This window comes from Oncorhynchus gorbuscha, linkage group LG14 (assembly GCF_021184085.1).
Source record: "Oncorhynchus gorbuscha isolate QuinsamMale2020 ecotype Even-year linkage group LG14, OgorEven_v1.0, whole genome shotgun sequence".
In the NCBI taxonomy this organism is placed as follows: domain Eukaryota; kingdom Metazoa; phylum Chordata; class Actinopteri; order Salmoniformes; family Salmonidae; genus Oncorhynchus; species Oncorhynchus gorbuscha.
Genome location: NC_060186.1, coordinates 62,072,097 through 62,097,651, shown reverse-complemented (window position 1 = coordinate 62,097,651; position 25,555 = coordinate 62,072,097). Strand labels below are relative to the sequence as shown.

The following is a 25,555-nucleotide window of genomic DNA, read 5'->3' as shown; positions in this document are numbered from 1 at the left end:
TTGTATAATAATAGCGAAGACATCAAAACTATTAAATAACACATATGGAATCATGTAGTCACCAAATAAAGTGTTAAACAAATCAAAATATATTTTATATGAGATTCTTCAAATAGCCACCCTTTGCCTTGACAGCTTTGCACACTCTTGGCATTCTCTCAACCAGCTCCATGAGGTAGTCACCTGGAATGCATTTCAATTAACAGGTATGCTTTCTTAAAAGTTCATTTATGGAATTTCTTTCCTTCTTAAATTTATTTGAGCCAATCAGTTGTGTTAGGGGTGGTATACAGAAGATGGCCCTATTTGGTTAAAGACCAAGTCCATGTTATGGCAAGAAGAGCTCAAATAAGCAAAGAGAAACAACAGTCCATCATTACTTTAAGACATGAAGGTTAGTCAATACGGAACATTGCGTGAACTCTTAAAGTTTCTTCAAGTGCAGTCGCAAAAACCATCAAGCGCTATGATAAAACTGGCTCCCATGAGGACCGCCACAGAAATGGAAGACCAGAGGTACCTATTTGCAGCCCAAATAAATGCTTCACTGAGTTCAAGTAAAAGACATCTCAATATCAACTGTTCAGAGGAGACTGCGTGAATCAGGCCTTAGTTGACAAATTGCTGCAAAGAAACCACTACTAAAGGACAACAATAATAAGAAGAGACTTGCTTGGGCCAAGAAACACGAGCAATGGACATTGGACCGGTGGAAATTTGTCCTTTGGTCTGGAGTCCAAATTGGAGATTTTTGGTTCCAACCGCAGTCTTTGTGAGATGCAGTGTGGGTGAACGGATGATCTCCGCATGTGTATTTCCCACCATAAAGCATGGAGGTGGTGGTGTGATGGGGTGCTTTGCTAGTGACACTCACACTGTCTGATTTATTTAGAATTTAAACCACATTTAACCAGCATGGCTACCACAGCATTCTGCAGAAATACGCCATCCCATCTGTTTTTTAGCTTAGTGGGACTATCATTTGTTTTCAACAGGACAATGACCCAATACACCTCCAGACTGTGTAAGGGCTATTTGACCAAGGAGAGTGATTGAGTGCTGCATCAGGTGACCTGGCCTCCACAATCCCCAGACATCAACCCAACTGAGATGGTTTGGGATGAGTTGGACTGCAGAGTGAAGGAAAATGATCAGCATATGTGGGAACTCCTTCAAGACTGTTGGAAAAGCATTCCAGGTGAAGCTTGTTGAGAGAATGCCAAGAGTGTGCAAATCTGTCATCAAGGCAAAAGGTGGCTGTAACTTTTTTTAAATTTCATGATTCCATATGTGTTAGTTCATAGTTTTGAGGTCTTCACTATTATTCTACAATGTAGAAAATAGTAAAACATAAAGAAAACCCCTTGAATGAGTAGGTGTTCTAAAACTTTGGACCGGTAGTGTATATTTGGGCTTGTGTTTCAGGTTAATGTTCTGCTGAAAGGTGAATTTGTCTCCCAGGGTCTGTTGGAAAGCATACTGAACCAGGTTTTCCTCTAGGATTTAACCTGTGCTTAGCTCTATTAAATGTATTTTTATCTATACAAACCCCATAGTCCTTGCCGATGACAAGCATACCCACAACCTGATGCATCCGCCACAATGCTTGAAAATATGAAGAGTGGTACACAGTGATGTGTTGTGTTTGCCCGAAACATAGCATTTTGTATTCACGACAAAGTTAATTTCTTTTCAGTTTTACCCTAGTCCCTTATTGCAAACAGGACACATATTTTGGAATAGTTTTATTCTGTACAGGTTTCCTTCTCACATTTAGGAATAGTTTTATTCTGTACAGGCTTCCTTCTTTTCACTCTGTCAATTAGGTTAGTATTGTAGAGTAACTACAATGTTGTTGATCCATCCTCAGTGCTCTCCTATCAGAGCCATTAAACTCTGTTTTAAAATCACCATTGGCGTTAAGTTGAAATCCCCAAGTGGTTTCCTCCCCTCAGGCAACTGAGTTAGGAAGGACGCCTGTATCTTTGTAGTGATTGGGTGTATTGATACACCATCCAAAGTGTAATTAATAACTTCATCATGCTCAAAGAAATATAAAAAATGTCTGCTTTTTATTTTATTTTAACCGATCTACCAATAGGTGGCCTTCTTTGCAAGGCATTGGAAAACCTCCCTGGTCTTTGTGGTTGAATCTGTGTTTGAAATTCACTGCTTGACTGAGGGACATTACAGATAATTATGTGTGTGGGGGGGGGTACAGAGATGAGGTAGTCATTCAAAAATCATGTTAATCACTATTGTTGCACACGGTCCATATTATGTGACTTGTTACTCTTAAACTTATTTAAGCTTGCCATAACAAAGGGATTGAATACGTATCGACTCAAGACATTTCAGCTTTTATTTTTTAATTTGTTTGTTGAAATTTCTAAAAAACAAAATTCAACTTTGACATTATGGGGTATTGTGTGTAGGCAGGTGACACAAAATCTCAATTTAATCCATTTCAAATTCAGGCTGTAATACAACAAAATGTGGACAAAGTCAAGGGGTGTGAATACTTTCTGAAGGCACTGTTACAAGTCTACTTCAGTCACACATTTCATGTGTGAGATTCACCATCCTTCAGAACCGTCATGTGCTCCATCAACTCTATCCACAAGTACTGATGCTTCATAACACGTTAACACTTATATAAATGTGCTATGAGTTACAGAAGCACAATGAAACTTAATGTTATAGCATAATATACATTTAGTTAATCTCAATAGGTTAGTTATTATTGTTTTAGTTTCCAATGGAGCCCCTAGTTCCATTCATCATACCTCTGATACCTCCTTTGTCCCACCTCCCACACATGCGGTGACCTCACCCATTATAACCAGCATGCCCAGAGATGCAACCTCTCTTATCATCACTCAGTGCCTGGGCTTACCTCCGCTGTACCCGCACCCCACCATACCATACCAGTCTGCAGATTATGCCCTGAATCTATTCTACCACACCCAGAAATCTGCTCCTTTTATTCTTTGTCCCCAACGCTCTAGGCGACCAGTTCTGATAGCCTTCAGCCGTACCCTCATCCATCTCCTCCTCTGTTTCTTGGGTGATGTAGAGGTAAACCCAGGTCCTGCGTGTCCCCAGGCACCCTCATTTGTTGACTTCTGTGATCGAAAAAGCCTTGGATTCATGCATCTTAACATCAGAAGCCTTCTCCCTAAGTTTGTTTTACTCACTGCTTTAGCACACTCCGCCAACCCTGATGTCCTTACCGTGTCTGAATCCTGGCTTAGGAAGGCCACCAAAAATTTGGAGATTTCCATACCCAACTACAACATTTTCCATCCAGATAGAACTGCCAAAGGGGGAGGAGTTGCAATCTACTGCAGAGATAGCCTGCAAAGTTCTATCACACTTACCAGGTCTATACCCAAACAGTTCAAACTTCTAATTTTAAAAATGAATCTCTCCGGAAAAAAAGTATCTCACTGTTGCCACCTGCTATCGACGCCCCTCCTCTCCCAGCTGTGCCCTGGACACCATTTGTGAATCGATTACCCCCCATCTAGCTTCAGAGTTTGTTCTGTTAGGTGACCTAAACTGGGATATGCTTAACACTACGGCAGTCCTACAATCTAAGCTAGATGCCCTCAATCTCACACAAATCATCAAGGAACCCACCAGGTACAACCCTAAATCTGTAAACAAGGGCACCCTCATAGACGTCATCCTGACCAACTGGCCCTCCAAATACACCTCTGCTGTTTTCAATCAGGATCTCAGCGATCACTGCCTCATTGCCTGTATCCGCTATGGGTCCGCGGTCAAACAACCACCCCTCGCCTCCCGGGTGGCGCAGTGGTTAAGGGTGCTGTACTGCAGCGCCAGCTGTGCCATCCGAGACTCTGGATTCGCGCCCAGGCTCTGTCGTAACCGGCCGCGACCGTGAGGTCCGTAGGGCGACGCACAATTGGCCTAGCGTCGGCAGGTAGGGATGACCTTGTCTCATCGCGCACCAGCGACTCCTGTGGTGGACCGGGCGCAGTGCGCGCTAACCAAGGTTGCCAGGTGCACTGTGTTTCCTCCGACACATTGGTGCGGCTGTCTTCCAGGTTGGATGCGCGCTGTGTAAAGAAGCAGTGCGGCTTGGTTGGGTTGTGTATTGGAGGACGCATGACTTTCAACCTTAGTCTCTCCCGAGCCCGAACGGGAGTTGTAGCGATGAGACAAGATAGAAGATACTAAAACAATTGGATACCACGAAATTGGGGAGAAAAAGGGGTCAAATAAATAAATAAATAACAATTAAAAAACACCCCTCATCTCTGTCAAACGCTCCCTAAAAAAGTCTATGCTAGGTAAAGCTCCACCTTATCTCAGTTCACTGGTCACGATAACACCCACCCGTAGCACACGTTCCATCAGGTATATCTCACTGATCATACCCAAAGCCAACACCTCACTTGGCCACCTTACCTTCCAGTTCTCTGCTGCCAGTGACTGGAACGAATTGCAAAAATCGTTGAAGCTGGAGACTTCCATTTCCCTCACTAACTTTAAAGATCAGCAATCTGAGCAGCTAACCCATCGCTGTACATAGTCCATCTGTAAATAGCCCACCCAATCTACCTACCTCATCCCCATATTGTTTACATGTACTTTTCTGCTCTTTTGTAAACCAGTATCTCTACTTGCACATCATCTGCTCATTCCAGTGTTAATCTACTAAATTGTAATTATTCGCTCCTATGGCCTATTTATTGCCTACCTCCTCATGCCTTTTGCACACACTGTATATATACTTTCTTATTTTTCTACTGTGTCATTGACTTGTTTGTGTTATTGGCTTGTTTATTGTTTATTCCATGTGTAACTCTGTTGTTTTTGTCGCACTGCTTTGCTTTATCTTGGCCAGGTAGTAGTTGTAAATGAGAACTTGTTCTCAACTGACCTACGTGGATAAATAAAGGTTAAATTAAAAAAATTAAAAAGACCCTATTTACACAGTATATTTACTCTATTGCACATCATCCTGTAAAATGCCTAATTTCTTCATACTGTATATACAGGCACAATTCATAACATAGCTTAGAGAGTTCATAGTGCAGTCCATAGTTTTTTTGCTGTGTTGTTGTGTACATACTGTATGTGAATTGTGTTGATTCTGTGTCTCTGTCTTGTCAGTATATTCTGTTCGTCTGTCCGTATATTCTGTTTGTTGTGGCAGCACCATTTCACGAGTCAAATTCCTGTACATGCAAATGTATTTGGCGAATATAGTTGATTCTGAAGGATGACTGACAGTCAGATGTCCTATGGCTGCTGTATGAGACTTATGTGCCTTCGTAGTCAGCAGATGACACAGATAGAATCAGGTCTGTATAGAGCAGCTGCAGCCCTCTCTTTCTCGATCTCTCCCTTTTCTCTCTCCCCCTCACTACACAAAGGACCCCCCAAACACACACACACACTCCATGCACACCTCATCCACTCTACCTACCACCATGATCCACCCGCCAAAATAACAAACATCCACAAGCAGCTCCCGCATTCATATCTAATCTATCAAATCTGTCTGAGCCCAATGAAAGGAGAGAAAAAAGTTAAGATGGATAGAGACAAAATAGAGAAGAAAGAGGATAAGGATAAGAAAGGAGGGAGAAATGGAGGGAGCCCTTCCCCCTTGTTGAGTGCTACTGATGAGAGACTCAGTCTAAATCATGACGTAATTTAATTCAGCTCTATTCAGGACAATGGCCTGGCCTGTGAGCTCTTGACCTCCCCTACCCCTCCCTTGTTTTCTTTCTCCCTGTGTCCCTCTCCTCTTTTGTTTCTCACCCTCTTCCTTTCTCCATCTGACTTTTTTTCCCCTCTCTCCATCTCTCACTCCCTCCATCCATTCATTACTTTCCTCCTTCCTTTCTTCCTACCTCATTTCCCCCAACTCATAAATATAACTGTCACCTCTTCAGGTCTTCCATGACAGTGATATCCATAGAGACATGATGTTTAGGAAGTCATATAATAGCTCCCCTAACAGCTTTGCCAAGTCCAGCATTCCCTATAAGTAGCCCTGGAGATTCCAGGGGGATTCTGAGGGTCATTCCGAACCACTCCAAGCATATACTTTCCCAAATTAAAATATACACACACAGCAGAGCATATATACTTACAGACAAGGGCACATAGAATGCAGAGAACATGAGTGGGCCAAGCCTAGTTCACTTTCTCAAATCTCTAGATGTTCACCCACACTAAGAGTTCTCTTACACTACTAAACAACATGTCAATCACAACTGTCACTTAAAATCTTAAGTCCATAAACTTTATATGAGCTATATGACAGATAAACAACTCTGATATTGATATGAAGTGCTAAAGGAGTGCTGTGGGAGCCGTAAGAGTGCCATGGACAGACCTCTCCTCTCATAGCTTGGTCATCAGAGGTTAAAGGGGATTTCACCCGGATCTTGTCAAGATGAATCCATGAGGTGCTGTCCTGTCATACCAAGGAGTCGGGGGTCGGTCTATACATAGAGCTACTATATATAGAGGGACAACAGAGAAAGTAGAGAGAATCTGGGACTGGGTTCTTAATCAAGTCAGAATAAATTCCAGCCCTTTTCTCACAAAGGGGCCAAATGTGGTTTCTTAACCCCAGAGAGGAGCACCTCTGACTGGGCAGGGTCTGACCACACATTCCCCTTCCATCAACCTTGTGTGTTCTTGTTTGCCGCATGGACAATAGAGAAGAACAGTGCCAACTGGTAGCAGTGTCTATGCCACACAATTGTTTACTGCCCTCTACTCATTGCACTAAATCTGTGGTGACAGTCAATCATTATGTATGGTGTCTGACATGTCTGCAATAAGAGAGTTGAACACAAACAAAAACAAGTAACAACAACATCCAAGTACAAATAGTGCCCAAGGTGGGGTGTGTATTGGGTAGAGGACACTCATAGGGACATGAGTAGCTGTAATAGGCCAAAGGCGTTTCCGTGAGTTACAACAGTCTCTCCACCTCCGCAACTTTATGGTAACGGTTTTAAATGTGATTCAATCAGATAAGGACTAACCCCAGAGGGAGAGAACACGAGAGAAAAAAATAGTCACAAATGCCCCCCCCCCCACTGTTCGGAGTCCTCCCTTGAAAGTTTAACCTGGTGTTGCACTATTAGACTTATCTACAACCTATCAGGATATTTAGGCTAGTATGGATCTAGTAAACACCTCAGAGTGGATCCACTCTTCTCTCTCTGGCTCTGAAATATTGTCCTCCAAGTGTCTCTCTCTGATAGAGATGCAGGGCTGATCTTCACCGACATTTAACAACTTAAAGTGTCACTCAGGATTTCACACTGCAGCCCAATGAATCCAAAAGGAACAGAAGGAATATTGAGAGTAGGAGAGAGGATACCCGACACACACCTGAGAGCGGAAGAGAGAATAATAGTGAATTTCAGAGATTGCATGTGCGTGTGTCGGAGTGGGTAATTTAAAAACTTTTTTTTTTTTTTTTACATTCCACACTTAATGCTTTGGCTCTGCATGAGCATGTTGCAACAACAACAACATCTGCACGACAGTATTTCAACCTGAAGAGGGCCTTGTCATGACTAAACACTAGAGATGATACTGATGCCACAGAAAATTTGTGGTAGGTTTTCTGATGCCACAGAAAACCTCGAGCAATCAACAAGTCGAGCAGTCATTTGAAAGAGTAATAACATTTCAGCGAGATAATTCCAAAGATTTCCACTTTTGAGTTCTTTGCCCTTGACAACCGTGGACAATGTTGGCTTTCGCCTACCGGAGTTACACATGAATAGCGTCACTGCTATTTGCTTCACTCCATACTATGGAACACCGTTTGGGTCTTCGCGTGTCAAAAATATACACGTCAAATTACACTTTGACGCATTAAATACGCTTTTAATTTGACTCGTCAAATAACACGGTTCTATTAAATAATGTTGTGTGTTCTGAATGTGCACGTGCAAGCCAAGCGCCACTACTATCAGTAGCACTGTCAAAGCTGTACAAAAAAGCCTGCAGACAAGCAAAAACCGGCCACGAACGATGTGTTTACAATACCACGTTGATAATAAAGCATTAATTCATCGACCACAACTTCTGGGGTAGCTAGCTTTAGTTTGTTATCTAGCTAGCTCCAATACAACCACCATGAAAACAATGACCAGTAGAAACTGCAGTCATTTTCATTATTCTTAGGAACGATTTAGAAATCATTGTAAGTATTAGCTGGGTAGGCATTTGTTCGCCTATTGAAATTGAACTTCAGTTCATGAAAATAAATAGCTAGCCAGCTACTTAACCCTGTTGCCCAAAGTTAATGTCATAAGCAGCCAGCTAGCTTCATCTGGCTAGTGAGGCTCTACTGGACTGCGTTGTGTGTTGTAAAGCTAGACACAATAAGGATTCCTAAATCATTAGTGGAATTTGCGATTTGCCTTCAAAATAAACGTACCTCATTTGAAAGGGATGCGAAATGTTACAAATTGGTGTTGTCTTGCCATATTTAGACTAGATCATGTTAAACAAGGTTGGAACGTGAAGCAATGAAATGGCTGTGAAGAGTCTATGCAATTATTAGCGTTGTAGCTCTTGTCGCGGGACTGTGACTGTGAAATCACCTCCCCAGTCAGCCCATTGTGTGTATTGACATTCATATTGCAGTGTACAGTTTTACCTAAGGATTGGGGATCAATGAAATTGGGTGTCAGTTTACTCAATACCCAATATATTTTTTTCCCAACATCCTCCTCAGAATTATCAGACTCTAAAACATCCACGCAGTATTGTTTTTCCTCAGGAATAGTGTTCAATACACATGGGATGGCAATAAATGTGGCTCAATTCACAGAGTCCCGCTACAACGCTAAAGTTCTCTGGGTGTCACTGAGTAGACTGATAACCCATGTCATTGATCCACAACCAATAGGTAAGGCTATGCAGTGAAATAAGTATGCCCCAATGCAATTCTAAAGTATAATACATCCAGCGTGATTTCAACAGATTTGTCAAATCAACAAATCGTCTTTTGTTGATTTTTATATAACATTCCAACCTCGTTTAGCTTGATCTATTTAACTGCGGCATAATTCTACTATTTGTATTCATTTGCATCACTGTCAATTACATACATTTGTTTTGAAGGATAACAACAAAGTCCACTATTGTGGCTAGCTTCACATAGATGGGTCCGACCACCATTAATCAAATAATAAGTGTAGCTAGCTAACTATATAGCGTTTTGCTATGTTTTTGGGGAATAACATTGATTGCATCCATGAGCTAAGTTTTTTTTTTTTTTAATGACCAATACTATAGGTGCCCGAGACAACTTTACCAACATCATAGCATAGGTATCGATGAATCGTTGTGACATATGAAATACGAGTGAGTGTAATAACTACGTAAAAAAATGTATGAATGTGTTAAATTATTATGTGATGTGCATATTCAGGTCCTGATTGGTCAACAAGCTTATTTGACACATCAAATGGACCCAAGCGGCATTCCAAGTACGTGAAAGAAATAGGTTTTGATTATGGTTTTACTGGTAAATGGGGACATAATGCCAACAAAATAAATGGCAACAAAATAACTATGGTAGTGTGTGTGACCTTTGCTTAACTAGGAAAGTCAGTTAGTTAAGAACAAATTCTTATTTACAATGACGGCCTACCCAGGCCAAACCCGGACGAGGCTGGGCCAAATTGTGCGCCGCCATATAAGACTCCCAATCACGGCTGGATGTGATACAGCCTGGATTTGAGGATCAAGGATCTCGCTGTACTTTTCTTAGTTAATCTTTTACTTGATCCTGACTAGTCTCCCAGTCCTTGCCACTGAAAAACATCCCTGCAGCATGATGCTGCCACCACCATGCTTCACCATAAGAATGGTGCCAAGTTTCCTCCAGACAAGACGCTTGGCATTCAGGGCAAAGAGTTCAATCTTGGTTTCATCAGACCTTGTTTCTCAAGGTCAGAGTCCTTTAGGTGCCTTTTGGCAAATTCCAAGCGGGCTGTCATGTGCCTTTTACTGAGGAGTGGCTTCTGTCTGGCCCCTCTACCATATCAGCCTGATTGGTGGAGTGCTGCAGAGATGGTTATCCTTCTGGAAGGTTTTGCCATCTCCACAGAGGAACTCTGGAGCTCTGTCAGAGTAACCATTGGTATTTGACCAAGTTCTTTCACCCCAGATTGCTCAGTTTGGCCGGGCAGCCAGTTCTAGGAAGAGTCTTGGTGGTTCCAAACGGCTTCCATTTAAGAATGATGGAGGGCACTGTGTTCTTGGAGACCTTCAAATGGTGCAGAAATGTTTTGGTACGCTTCCCCAGATCTGTGCTGACACAATCCTGTCTCTGAGCTCTACGGACAATTCCTTTGAGCTCATGGCTTGGTTTTTGCTCTGACATGCATTGTCAACTGTGGGACCTTATACAGACAGGTGTGTGCCTTTCCAAATCATGTCCAATCAATTAAATTTACCACAGGTGGACTCCAATCAAGTTGTAAAAACATCAAGGATGATCAATGGAAAAGGATGCACCCAAGCTCAATTTGGAGCCTCATAAAAAAGGGTCTGAATCTGTTTTTATTTTTAATACATTTATTTATTCTACAAACCTGTTTTCGCTTTGTCATTATGGGGTATGGTGTGCAGATTGATGAGGGAAAACCTTTATTTAATCAATTTTTGGAATAGCGTTGTAACGTAACAAAATGTGTAAAAAGTCAAGGGGACTGAATACTTTCTGAATGCACTGTATAGTGTGTATAACATATGAACACCTCGTATCTTAGTAGTGTCTATAACATGAAAATAACAGTATGGACACATTAGTATAGTGTTAATTCTGTGTTATTAAAACAGTGGGAAAGGGCTCAGGGGGGTTGGGGGTGGTATAGCTGAAAGCGGAGAGGGCGAGAGAGAGTTGCTGTGGGGAAAAGTCCACTAACACCCCCTTTTATTCAAACAGACACACACAAACACCTTTGGGACACCAACAAGCCCCCTGGCACACTCTCGCCCTTCCTAGGACTATGTGACATACTGGGCTTATTCTCAAAAGTGATTGGATCTCACCACCCCACAGAAATCCACACCATAGGAACTGAAATAGTTGCGTTCCTATCCTATCCCTCCCGCTCATCAAGCCTGACATAGATTTTCACTTCTCTCTCTCTCACTAGTATCCCTTACAACTTCCCACATTATTAATGTCTGCATTGTCCCACTAGCCTGTGCTTGTCATCCACAGCCTCCCTACCTCTCTTTTAACAATACACACACCAATAGACATGAGAGCTTTGAGGGTGAAAGGGGAAGATATTGATTTGTTTGAGCAATTTCACCCAAATTGACCTCCCACCCTCTAGCTAGCTAAGTATGGGGGCAGATGTCCTACTGAGCTTGGGTAGGTTGGTGGTGTATTGTCCACTGAGCCTCTCAATAGTAATTATGCCCCCCTCTAGCCCCCCTGCCTCAACCCCTCACGCCCTTCCTGCCACCCCTGAGGGCTCTAATTTGGGTCATGGGCTGCAGAATGGCATTTCAGCCCTACCCAAACAGCTACTTTGTCAAACAGACAGACAGTCCGGTATGGAGAGGAAACCAACACACACCAACTAACAAAAAGCCCTCTGAGATACCAGGAGAGCAGAGATGGAGAAATTAAATAACACACCATTTAAAAAGAGAGTCAACATAGCCCAATAGTGTAGTTATGGGTATACACAAGTATACGGCATTGCATATACTCACTTCTTAATCCCCACGATGCGTATCGAAGTAGTGTGGTGGTGGAATAGGCCGTATCAATTAATAACGTTGATGGAACAGATCAGAATGTTTAGCTTAAAATGTTGATAAACTAATATTTCTTCACATTGTAAGAGCAGCAATAGGCACACGGCCAGTGGGGCTTCACGGAAATGTTACAAAATGCAATTGCGGGAAAACACCATGCACATACAAGCGGTTGCAAGCAGTTTCATAGACAGAGATGGAAATATCTGCTATAAATTTAGAAAGAGGGAAGATCTAAAGATGAATGAACTATTATGGGTTGATATATGACTAGCATAATGTCTTTGGCTGCCAGACAATGAAATAACAGGACAGCGTATACAAGAAAATAATTGCCGCCATGTTTCTATGGTGGTATTTTTGCTATAGGTTACTTTGAAGCAAAGACATGCCTCATAATATGAAGTAAAATATCCAGGTTTCATTCAATGAACAGGAAAAAAATAGTGATGCTAATAATAGACCTAACCATCTTCTGGTAGATGGAAAGGCTTTCCCAGAAACCATCTTTATTAAATGTTCACAAACTACAAAGTAGCCTATGCCTACCTGGCAGAATGATACCATGATTATTTGCATCAATCCAGTGTCCATTTATTTTGCAAACTCCATCTCATGTGCGCTACAGAAACAATACTAACCACACAACATTGCTAGGTGCCTGCAGCACAGTTTAATTAAAGGGAAACTACATGAAAAATAAAAATGTCTTTTTCCCCAGACCTCAAGTCATCCCGATGTGGTTCACGCATTGTTGTGGACTTAGAACACCCAATTTTGTTGTTTTTAAAAACCTCTGAATTTCTGACTTAACTGACAGCCTAATGTGGGTTTCAATTGGAGGCCTACTATTAGCCTACTTGCAAAGTACAGGTTGGGTTGGCCTTCCCTTTGCCGGACGAGCCGGTTAGGATTATTTTTTTGCTAAATTAGAGTACACACTTCTCCAGGCACTACACCACTGACATAGCTCATTAATGGCCCATGCAAAAAATAAACTCTACATAGAAACATTGCATGGAAATAACTCCATGTCAATTTAGCAAACAGACACTTTTACACAGAAAACATTATTTGAGTATAAACTTCTGTCAACAACCTCGGTGAGAAGCTTCTTCCATTGACTGACAGGAAAGTATCTATACCGCATATACAGTTGAAGTCGGACGTTTACATACACTTAGCTTGGAGTCAGTAAAACTTGTTTTTCAACAACAACAACAAATGTTTGGTTATTAGCAAACTATAGTTTTGGCAAGTCTGTTAGGACATCTACTTTGTGCATGACAAGTAATTTTTCCAACAGTTGTTTAGACAGATTATTTCACTATATCACAATTCCAGTGGGTCATAAGTTTACATACACTAAGTTGACTGTGCCTTTAATAAACAGCTTGGAGAATTCCAGAAAATTATGTCATGGCTTTAGAAGCTTCTGATAGTAAATTAGCCTATTTGAGTCAATTGGAGGTGTACCTGTGGATGTATTTCAAGTCCTACCTTCAAACTCAGTGCCTCTTTGCTTGACATCATGGGAAAATCAAAAGAAATCAGCCAAAACCTCAGAAAAAAAAATTGTAGACCTCCACAAGTCCGGTTCATCATTGGGAGCAATTTCCAAATGCCTGAAGGTACCACGTTCATCTGTACAAACAATAGTACGCAAGTATAAACACCATGGGACCATGCAGCCGTCATACCGCTCAGGAAGGAGATGCGTTCTGTCTCCTAGAGATGAACGTACTTTGGTGCGAAAAGTGCAAATCAATCCCAGAACTACAGCAAAGGAACTTGTGAAGATGGAGGAAACAGGTACAAAAGTATCTATATCCACAGTAAAACGAGTCCTATATCGACATAACCTGAAAGCACTCAGCAAGGAAGAAGCCACTGCTCCAAAACCGCCATAAAAAGCCAGACTACGGTTTGCAACTGCATATGGGGACAAAGATTGAACTTTTTGGAGAAATGTCCTCTGGTCTGATGAAACAAAAATAGAACTGTTCAGCCAAAATGACCACCGTTTTATTTGGAGGGAAAATGCAGAGGCTTGCAAGCCGAAGAACACCATCCCAACCATGAAGCACGGGGGGAGGCAGCATCGTGTTGTGGGGTGCTTTGCTGCAGGAGGGACTGGTGCACTTCACAAAATAGATGGCAACATGAGGCAGGAAAATTATGTGGATATATTGAAGCAACATCTCAAGACATCAGTCAGGAAGTTAAAGCTTGGTCGCGAATGGTTTTTCCAAATGGACAATGACCCCAAGCATACTTCCAAAGTTGTGGCAAAATGGCTTAAAGACAACAAAGTCAGGGTATTGGAGTGGCCATCATAAAACCCTGACCTCAATCCTATAGAAAAATTGTTGGCCGAACTGAAAAAGCGTGTGCGAGCAAGGAGGCCTACAAACCAGACTCAGTTACACCAACTCCGTCAGAAGGAATGGGCCAAAATTCCAAACTTATTGTGTGAAGGTTGTGGAAGGCTACCCAAAAAGTTTGGCCCAAGTTAAAGAATTTAAAGGCAATACACCCAATTAGTATTTGGTAGCATGTAAACTTCTGACCCACTGGGAATGTGATGAAAGAAATAAAAGCTGAAATCATCCGCTCTACTATTATTCTGACATTTCACATTCTTAAAATAAAGTGGTGATCCTAACTGACCTAAAACAGGGAATTTTTACTAGGATGAAATGTCAGGAATTTAGAAAAATTTAGTTTAAATGTATTTGGCTAAGGTGTATGTAAACCTCCGACTTCAACTGTATCTCCACCTCTCAAATCATTGAGAATAGGCTCTACCTACAAACAACGTCTGTGGGGGAGAAATTACAGGAGAGGAATTAAGGATGATCTGAATTTGAAATTATCACTCGTAATCTGCAATGGAATAACAACAAGAACAAGAACCAACAACCCTGCGAAAAAGCAAACATGTTCCTTTCAACTGCCTCAGCAGGAAAACTAGAAAACACTGATCACAGCATAGGGAGAGAACCATTCGACATATAGGTCACACATACTTCACACAACAGTGTCAGCTGGGAGAAGATATCACACCAACACACAAAAGGAGCCAACACACAACCACAACTGACAGCATTAAGAGGGCTAGATACAACACACAACTAACAAACAAACAAACAAGGACGACAAAAGCACACAATACAAGTTTCATTCAAATTACCTTTACCAGAGCAAGAATTAGATGTGGAACTAAAACAGAGCCAGCTCTTACATCCATGTGAATAAAAACATGAACAGGAGTACTCATTCCTACCAGACACACCATCAAGGCAGTCACCTTCAAAGACTTTCAATTAACCACAAGGACCCCAGTTTACCACAAAAAAATAATAATAATTACATGAAAGATAAGGAAATCTAAACTCTGTTGCACCTTTGACTGCAGATCAAACACCCGAGGAAAAATATATATATATCTAGGCATTTTTTTACCATACAAAACAAACTGATGTTGAGCTCTCAAATGGCCTAGGACATAAAACAGTCTACATTAGAAATACCTGAAATAAATTCTGCTTACCAGTTGGCATAATGGCTTTGAATTTCCTTTAGCAAAAATAACAGGAGTGAAAGATTTGAAAGAAAACAATAGTCCAGGAAAATTCACATATGCACAGGGAGCAGACTATTCTGATCGCAGTATTCCCAGTTCCCGCAGCCAGCAGAATTCCCACAGCACACCTCACATTCAGTCAGCCCGATACATTTCCTTCTTCAGGGAGCAAGCGTGCAGTCCGCTGCTCCCAACACACTCACTCTGCCACCTATCACACAGACCTCTTAATGGTGTAGCAGCTGACCACTTTTGCTATCCTATTCTTTCTGTCTGATGCTCTGTATAGCTTTCTCTCTCTTTCTCCTTTGCTGGCTTGCTAAAACGGTCTCTCATTGGGCTCTCGGTCGCTCTTTCAGACAGCCTACATTTCTCTTTCTCTCTCTCTAGTGGTAGCACATATGTGTCTGTATATCTCTGTGTGTGCATCAGAGTGAATGGCCTTTGCTCTCCCCTGTTCCCTCCCCACTGGGTTTTCCCCTCCCCTGACTCCTCCCCTCTCTCCCACAGCAAAGTACAAGGACCGGAGTTCCACAGTAAGTGCCCTCTCCAGGGCCGGCACCAGATATAAGTGACATTAGCGGTCACTTAGGGCCCTCGCCGCTAGGGGGCCCATGACCACCAAAATGTTTTGGGGAACTCAATCGGGGTCTCAATTGTCTCTGTTGAGAGTTAGAATAGTAGAATATACAAGGTGCAAATTCGAAATGGGGTTGTGTATCAGCAGTTTCTCTTGATATGTCAGTATCTGACAGTGACTCAATTAGTCCATGTCAGGAAAAATTACTTGAGATTGGTTAAATTAGTCTAGCCAGCTATATAAACTTGTAGTAATCATGGTTGAATTATCAAATCGGGCAAGTACCAATGGTGGGGGGATATATTTTATTTAAGTGGGCATTGCGTATACTCACTTCTTAATCCCGACTGATGTGTCAAAGTAGAATAGTGAACAACATCGGTAGGATTGGAAAGACGTTTCAACTTACCAGTAAATGCCATCTAAGGCAACAATGGGTATGATGGCCAGGCAATGAAAAAGTTTGGTCCGAAGTCTTGGTTGAAACTTTGCAATGCGCAATGCAGTCATCATGCGATGTTAGAATGAATATTTCTTTCCCAACAAACCTTCCCAATAAATGTTGACTGCAAAGTAGATCTACCTGGCAGAATGATATCATGATGATTTGTATCAAAATCGGGAGGGCATACAATGTAGGCCTACAGCACAGAAACACCACTACCCCTATGGTGCGATTTCAGTGACAACAGAAACTGTATTTGAATTTCATCAGTTAGAATTTGTATTAGGATATTGAATTTGAATGTAATATGTATTTATTTGTAATGCAAAAATTGAATCCAGAAATATAACTTGTACTTCATGATCTGAAACTGAATATTTCATTCAGTTCTAAAAGTCTATTAATTGAATATTCAAGTTCAATATTTATAAATTAATTTTCAATATGGTAGGTATTGCATACATTTTCTGTGTATCAAGTTTACATACTATAATTTCAAGTTTATCCAAGTTTCAGACATGTATATTCAACTTCTCAGAAGCATTCAGATTCAGTTTTTTAATTCAGTTCTCTAAATTCAGATTCAAAACCAGACAACACCCCGATACCGATTATTGGAGGACCAAAAAAGCCGATACCGATTATTGGAGGACCAAAAAAAGCCGCTGCCGATTAAAAATCGGCATAATTAAATCGGCCATTCTGATTAGTCGGTCGACCTCTAATCTCTACTTGCACATCATCATCTACACATTTATCACTCGTGTTAATGCTAAATTGTAATGAATTACTATGGCCTATTTATTTCCTTACCTCCCTAATCTTACTACATTTGCGCACACTGTATATTTTATTTTTCTATTGTGTTATTGACTGTACGTTTGTTTATCCCATGTGTAACTGTGTTGTTTTTGTCGCACTGCTTTGCTTTATCTTGGCTATGTAGCAGTTGTAAATGAGAACGTGTTCTCAACTGGCCTATGTGCTTAAATAAAAGTGAAATAAATTAGTAAATAAATAAACAGCCTCGTGAGACGGCCTGACATTTACATTTACATTTAAGTCATTTAGCAGACGCTCTTATCCAGAGCGACTTACAAATTGGACATTTCTGAAGTAATGCCAGCCAACTTACATCCACCCCGCGAGCTTACATGAATGGTTCGCTACACACGGTAATCAGTCTGGTAATTATGAGGCTACTCATCAGCACCTCTGTTGCACTCATTAAATGGGGTGCACAGATCCTTCTGCCACAGAAAGTGTTGTTGTGCAGTAGGCCTGATTTTGAACCCAGTCAGTTACATTGGTGCTAGACAACTATATCTTATTAGAGCTGTCCCCGACTAAATCTTATTCGACCTAGAGTTGTATGTCCTTTCGACCAATTGATAGGTAGAATTTAAACATGTATTTTTCCCAACACACACACACATACACGCGTGTGTTTTAGTCAAATCAACAATATATAGGCTACTGAGCTTGTCTGATGCTTTAAGCACATTCTGATTAAATAATTAAGACACAAATTACTCAAAAAGGGAGCCAGAGATCAAGATAGTATTTCTCTTCTGGTTAGGCTGTTTCCGACCCTCCTTCTCCTGCTGGCCTTAGCAGATTCTGCTGTTACGCTCCTGAAGTTGCAGCTCGATAATAGGCTACCCAGCTCTCTCAAAATCATTATCATGCGGTTAATCCAAATTCTAAAATTAGCTTCTATTGCCAACTAGGTAAAAATAGTCTACATAAAGCCAACAAATAAAAACATTGAAGCCTGATAAAAATAAATATCCTAGAAATCACATTGGATACATACGCATGGCCTGTCTGCAAGGAACTTGAAACATTGTACTGTATCCACTATTAACTTTGGTCTGGCCTGATGCTGGCAGGAGCAAACTTGCAACATTGTATAAATATTCTGGGCCTCCCCAGAGTTTCCTGCAACAGAGCTCCAGACAGGATAGACATAGCTGTAGGACATTTACCCAAAGAATAAGTAATCGGGTAGGCCTATTTTATGACATTTCCCCTGGATCAGAGCATTACATTTTTTCTCCCTTTACCACCAAGCGGTTGTCAAAAGAGAGCTAGAAAGATATTTCAAATAGGCTACGTTGAGGAACTACTGTCACTCTCAATGGGTGTAAAAACAGACTGTTTACTTGCTGTTTGAGGTGAAGAAAAAATTACTTTGAGAAGCTCCACAGTGGTGGTAAGTTAAGAAAATACAATCAGATCTTGGTCAACCAACAGCCTATTGACCAAACAATCGACCAGACGACTAAATGGGGTCATACTCATTCTCATTGGGGACAAATTGCGTTTTTCTGTGACACTCTTCTAACTTGGCCTGTGATCATCATAGAGGGAAACAGAACGCACATCCAAGCGCCAGAGAGTCTTAGCGTTCAGGAATGGGGTCATAATAACTCATCGCCAAAATGGTTCAAATGCTAGAGTCATATTCATCTTAAGAAATTGAATTCAACATGCCACATTGGCTTCAGAAACTGCCATACGTTTCTGTTTACCATAGTAAGTGTTTGATTCTATCTGTTCAGCTCTACCTTTCCTGACTGGCAAAGTACCAGTATGAGAAGTTACACAGTTGAAGTCGGAAGTTTACATACACTTAGCTTGGATTCAGTAAAACTCGTTTTTCAACCACTCCACAAATTTCTTGTTAAACTATAGATTTGGCAAGTTGGTTAGGACATCTACTTTGTGCATGACACAAGTAATTTCTCCAACAATTGTTTGCAGACAGATTATTTAACTTATAATTCACTGTATCACATTACCAGTGGGTCAGAAGTTTACATACACTAAGTTGACTGTGCCTTTAAACAGCTTGGGAAAAATCCAGAAAATGTCATGGCTTTAGAAGATTCCGATTGATATCATCTGAGTCAATTGGGGGTGTACCTGTGGATGTATTTCAAGGCCTACCTTCAAACTCAGTGCCTCTTTGCTTGACATCATGGGAAAATCAAAAGAAATCAGCCAAGACCTCAGAAAAAAACCTCCACAAGTCTGGTTCATCCTTGGGAGCCATTTCCAAACACCTGGTACCACGTTCATCTGTACAAACAATAGTACGCATGTATAAACACCATCGGACCATGCAGCAGTCATACCACTGAGGAAGGAGAGGCGTTCTGTCTCCTAGAGAGGAACTTACTTGGTGCGAAAAGTGCAAATCAATCCCAGAACAACAGCAAAGGACCTTGTGAAGATTGAGGAAACAGGTACAAAAGTATCTATATCCACATTAAAACGAGTCCTATATCGACATAACCTGAATGGCCGTTCAGCAAGGAAGAAGCCACTGCTCCAAAACCTCCATAAAAACAAAGATTCCAAATACTTATTGAGTGCATGTAAACTTCTGAACCACTAAGAATGTGATGAAAGAAATAAAAGCTGAAATAAATCATTCTCTACTATTATTCTGACATTTCACATTCTTAAAATAAAGTGGTGATCCTAACTGACCTAAAAAAGGGAATTTTTACTATGATTAAATGTCAGGAATTGTGAAAAACTGAGTTAAAATGTTTTTGGCTTAGGTGTATGTAAACTTCCGACTTCAACTGTATGAAACTTTGATTAAATTGAAATTATGGTTTGTAAACTTGATACACAGACAATGAATGCAATATCATATTGAAAGTGAATATATAAATATTGAATTTGAATATTCAATTATATTTACATTTGATTTTAAACTGAATGCAATATTCATTCAATTACGTTTCAAATCAAGAAAAACAGGTTCAATTTATGAATTCAATGATTCAATTTGTCCTGTAAACATTCAAAAATATAAAAAACAAATTAAATATCCTAATACAAATTCATTGTATCCAACATTGTGCAAAACGTTTCTGTGAAAAAAACAGGTGGCCACCTCAAATGCTGTCTGTTGCCTCAAACGTAACTGGACGTTCTAAATAAGTGTTCTAATCACACCGTTTTGAGAGTATGCTGCAGGGAGAACTGTAAAATTATCACACCCATGTGTTCGGAAGCGTCAAAGGGTTAACATGGCATAAGTCGTGGAAAAATGTATAGAATTGCAGGAAATTTTCTTTGAAACTGCAAAAATGTCTCTCTACCCTATGGCAAAGTGTAGAATTGCAGGAAATTATCTGTACAGCTTCCAGTTGTTACCTCCGTCTAGGGCTGGGCGATATGGTGATATGTACCGTGTGATGATAGAAAAACCTCTATCGTTTCATATTATGCTCTATGGTTTATTTCGTTGTGTCGCAAATCACACCCTTTACGGCAATATTTTTTGTCAATTGGCAGACGCTTTGCGTTCATCCACACATGCCGTGTGGAAGGATATTTGCGACACAAACAAACATGGAGGAGAGAACGTGACACAGAGCACGGAGACACAGAACTCGTACCTAAAAGAGGTGCTACTTCAGTCGTATGGACGTGATTTGGGTATGGAAAAAAAAAAACGTCCTCTGCAAAATATACCACAGGCCGGTCCTAATAACAGGCTCAAACACCACTAACCTCTTTTACCACCTACGCTTGAATCCTCTGAAACAGTACGGAGAGTGTCTACGGATGATTTAGACCATATTCACATTTTAGGCCTATTTATTTTATGTTTTCTATTTACCTTTTTAGATTTTATACATTAATATTTTATATTTTGTTACATGCTTAATTGAACATTTGTACAAAGGTTCTAAATAAACGGAGAAATAATCAAATATGAGTAAGTACTTTTTATTTGTTGAGTATAATTCAAAATGTAATAAGAAATAGGCCTTTACATACGGTCATTTTATATAAACTATTTATTCATTGAATTTACAGAAAATGTGCTATATCGCGATATGTATCGTTATCGGGATATGAAATTACCTATATCGGGGATATGAGATTTTGGTCATACTCAAATTGAATTCCCTCTCAAATTTTACAGATTTAACTCACACAAGCCAATGTAATTGCCACATGTTCCAAATGAACACCATTTGTTTATTACAAACGGTTACAAATATTTAATTTCAATTTTCACGAGTGATCACCTAGTCTGCGGACAGTTCAGCTCACGTCAGGACAGACACCAGCTAATGACCACACGTTTTAGACAATAGCTGCTGCACACACACACACACACAGGTCGGCTATTTGTCCCCCTTCTTCAGAGGAGAGGTACTGGTCCCAGCAGCAGGGCGTCCCCTAAACACTCCCCCTTTTACTGACCATACAATAATACTGCCCTCCCCTACCCCCTACTGGTCAGTGCAGCTTACTGGTCAGTAGGTTACCATACAACACTAGTGAACCGTCTCAGTGGGAACTAACTAGAGCCCCCAACCCAATTCTCAGTGGGAACTAACTAGAGCCCCCAACCCAAGTAGTCCATCTCCAGCAGCACAACCCCTCTAGTACTAAGGGGACCCACTGACCCTTGAAGGCCTCTTCCTCCCCCCTCTCCCCCTGACCCCAAACACCGACCGCCTTCTCCCCTTGCCACATAACGAGCACCCCCTGGCTAAGCAAATACACAACACCATTGACCAGCGCTCCTGCTCCGAAGTCTGGACAGTTCATTAAGGACCAATCTCTACAGTCAGTCACAGCCTATCCTATCTGACACCCGTTTCCTCCTAACTAATATAACTTTTTACAACTCCTGCACTTTCCCTCTGGCTCTTCAGAAGCAAAACCATTCTTCTGAAAACAGCCCATCACAAGGCCTCTCTCCACTTCATGGCTAACACAGGGCACCCACAAACACATGCACACACACTTAGGGTTTGAGGGTTTGTGTGGTTGCCAGGATGATCGAGGCTATAGCGCTGTGGTCACCATGGCAACAGTCTGGCGCGCAGCTCACCCCCGAGCCTGAGGAAGGGAGTGAAGAGAGGCACCGAGAGCAGAGCGTCAATAAAGCCCTCTATTTCTCATAGCACTAAGACAGACAGACACTTGGAGTGGGGTAAGGGTTCAATCACACACACACGACCAGAGAGCTTGAAAACAAGAGAAACAAAACTTTGTGAAAAACTTCTGCACGAAAGGAAAAAAGTGGCTCGTTCCAACCCCCTCGGCACTTTAGCATCTGTCCCAAGAGGAGGAGTGATATAGACGGGAAGGGGGGTGGTTGTTATTGCAGTCGGCACAGAGTGAGCGTGTGTGCGCTTCCTCAGACGACCTGACAGCTCCTTCGTTTTCCCAGCTGTGCAAGTCACAATGAGGCCAGTGTGTTTCTACAGTAAACCAGTATGGGGAGCAGAGGAGGAGGGTTTCAATACTGAGGGCTAGATAGAGTGGGAGTGACCCTGTTACACTGTCAGCCCAGAGATGGATCACTTGTAGATCTGAGGGAAGCTCCGTTCTTCTCGTCCACATTCACCTAATGTCACTGTAGGGAAGTCAACAATCATTCATTCTACATACCTCACTTCTTACATTCTCTTTTGATATTTGACTGTACTGTTTGACTATACTGTCAACTAAAGCCTAACAGTGCAACCAGAGTTTAATATGGGTTTTCAGAACGATTAATGTCCATCTAAATAGCAGTGAATAAAAAAATTACATCACTGACAGACAAATTAAAAAGCACTATCCTCCACCTGGTGGCCTCCATAATGTGTCTAATTTATTTTCCTAAGATTCCTGCCTTATGAGCTTCCCATATTCCCTGAGCAGCGTGCAGCAGTCTGGCCACGGTGCCGGGACAAGTCCAGGAATGTCTGAGTCCGGGGGACAGAATTCAGACTGTGAATAAAGCTCCTATAAGAGCAGGTATCCCTCGGGATGAGCAGAGAAACTGGAAAACCCATGAAGAAAACAAGGAGCAGCTTCTGCCTTATAAGAGACTAAACAACAACAACGAACAGCATTGCCACTGAAACAGCAGCAGCAGCTCTTTGACCACAATAGAAACTACAACATCCAATACTATAAAAGGTAGTAACTTGTATAGTGTTTAGTATTGACATAAACGGCTTAATGAGTAAACAAATCACTACAGGCGGAAGAGGAGTGGAAATGAGAGGAGTGAACTGGGGCACAGAACTTAAAAGGGGCAAGAAAGAGAGGAGGCTGCCATTTACATTTGGACATGGTAGTGTGTGAGATGTGTGAGATGTGTGTGTGTGTGTGTGTGTGTGTGTGTGTGTGTGTGTGTGTGTGTGTGTGTGTGTGTGTGTGTGTGTGTGTGTGTGTGTGTGTGTGTGTGTGTGTGTGTGTGTGTGTGTGTGTGTGTGTGTGTGTGTGTGTGTGTGTGTGTGTGTGTGTGTGTGTGTGTGTGTGTGTGTGTGTGTGGGTGGGACATAACAGAGGAAGCTGTGTTTGGACTCAGATTAAAAATGCAGGATGAGGGTCCAGCAGGAAGAGATTGTGAAAGGGCCTACCTCTCCTCCACCCTCTCTCCTCCACCCTCTATTCCCACCATTACAACACAACTAAACACAGCCCCCTGGACATAGTAAGAACAGACACGTCTCAATGAAACACCCACATTTCCTTGGTAACTTCGAGTTCATGAAACTCAAAATGTAAACATAAACAGTACTGTTCTATTATGTAAGAAGCTAAAATAAATCAAGGCTAAATATGATCCAAAGACAAAGTATTTTCAAGTTGTTCTGTCCTCCTCAGTGTGTGACGCAGTTTGGCTGGATGGCCCAGTTACCCCTCTCACAATAAGGGCACACACAACCACAATCACAATCAAGCACACACACTAGAGTTCGAAAAGTGAGATAGAGTCCGAGGTTGACAGACAACAACCTCAACATGACAAAACAACAGGCCAAAACCCTATCAATCCTTCATTATCCTCCACATCAAACAAAATCACATTTCAATCATAGAATGCTTATTAGAACATTAAGATCCAGACACACGTCTTCATTCCATTTCAATAAAACAAGACAAAAAAACTCACTAACATCTCAATACATTATACTACAACAACCCTCCATCACACACACATCGTAGCACACTAAACATGGGATACTGTTCCCGCCAACCTGCAGCCCCGCATGATCATATACACAAACATGAAGCTTCAGAGAAGCAGAAGGATGTATACACTGTTGGACACTAGTAGACACTAGACAGTGACACACAAACACACACACACCTTTACCTTAACTGCAGAAGAGAGGATAGATGCTATAATACCAATAGACTGACATCTAATTAAAGGGAGATCCAAGGGATCCATAAGCTCCAGGCTAAATTAAAACCTTGGACAGAGTCCTTTCAGATCAGAGCAGCCCAGGCGCATCAACCACCACAATGATGATTAAATGAGACTCTGGCAGGGGAAAACCATGTCTAGAGTTAATGTAAAGGAGACTCTAGCAGGGGATTCAGCCTTACAAATTCACTACTTTAAAACTGATACACACTTTCAAAAAGACCTCTGCTGTGAATCTCCCTGACAAAGTCTGATTCAGTCACACAGTACAAGTGTACAGTATATAGCAATATTACAGAACAACAGCGTTAGGAAGACCCTCACCTTTGAGACTGTTCCAACAGCTAGTCTTTCCTTTGGGCAGCCAGTTGCTGATGATATCCCAGTATCCTTTAACTGTTTAGGTCCATCTCCACGCATCGGGAAGTTTTGCCTCACACACACACACTAAAACTGGTACATGCTCTAAAGCAGAGAGCTATTCTGTATATTGGGATGGTCAGTGGAAAGACAGGTCCCCACCTCTATGAGGTCAGTCAGCTCAAAGAGAGAGGGGAGAGAAGCGAGGTGAGCAGATGGGAGCGGAACAGAAAGGAGCAGAGCCGACTGGGAGGGGAGAGAGAAGGGAGCGCTCGTCCAGCCAGCCCACATCCTGACCAATTACTGCTGCAAGAGAAGCCTCTCTTTCACTATCTCGCTCTCTCCATCACGCTCCCTCCCTCACACGCTCCCTCCCTCACACACACGGTCCACACACACACACACACACGGTCCCACACACACACGGTCCCACACACACACGGTTCCCACCCCCACACACACACGGTTCCCACCCCCACACACACACACGGTTCCCACCCACACAAGGTTCACACCCACACACACACGGTCCCACCCACACACACACGGTCCCACCCACACACACACACGTGTGTCCCACCCACACGT

General features: G+C 41.7%; 1 protein-coding gene across 3 annotated transcripts in view; it reads right to left on the bottom strand.

The window, feature by feature from the left end:
* LOC123995263 (pleckstrin homology domain-containing family G member 1) overlaps positions 1-25,555 on the bottom strand; it is a 139,022-nt gene that overhangs the window by 56,129 nt on the left and 57,338 nt on the right. Inside the window, exon 1 of one of the 3 annotated variants that reach the window (XM_046298745.1) lies at positions 24,932-25,281. The exons of 1 other annotated variant lie outside the window; for it this stretch is intronic. Coding sequence is in view for 1 of the 2 variants with exons in the window: in XM_046298744.1 (XP_046154700.1) it covers positions 15,356-15,365 (10 nt within the window). In the remaining variant the exon portion in view is untranslated. Of the gene's footprint in view, positions 1-15,355; positions 15,801-24,931; positions 25,282-25,555 lie in introns of those variants that run through there. One more of the 3 variants, XM_046298744.1, reaches the window with a different exon arrangement.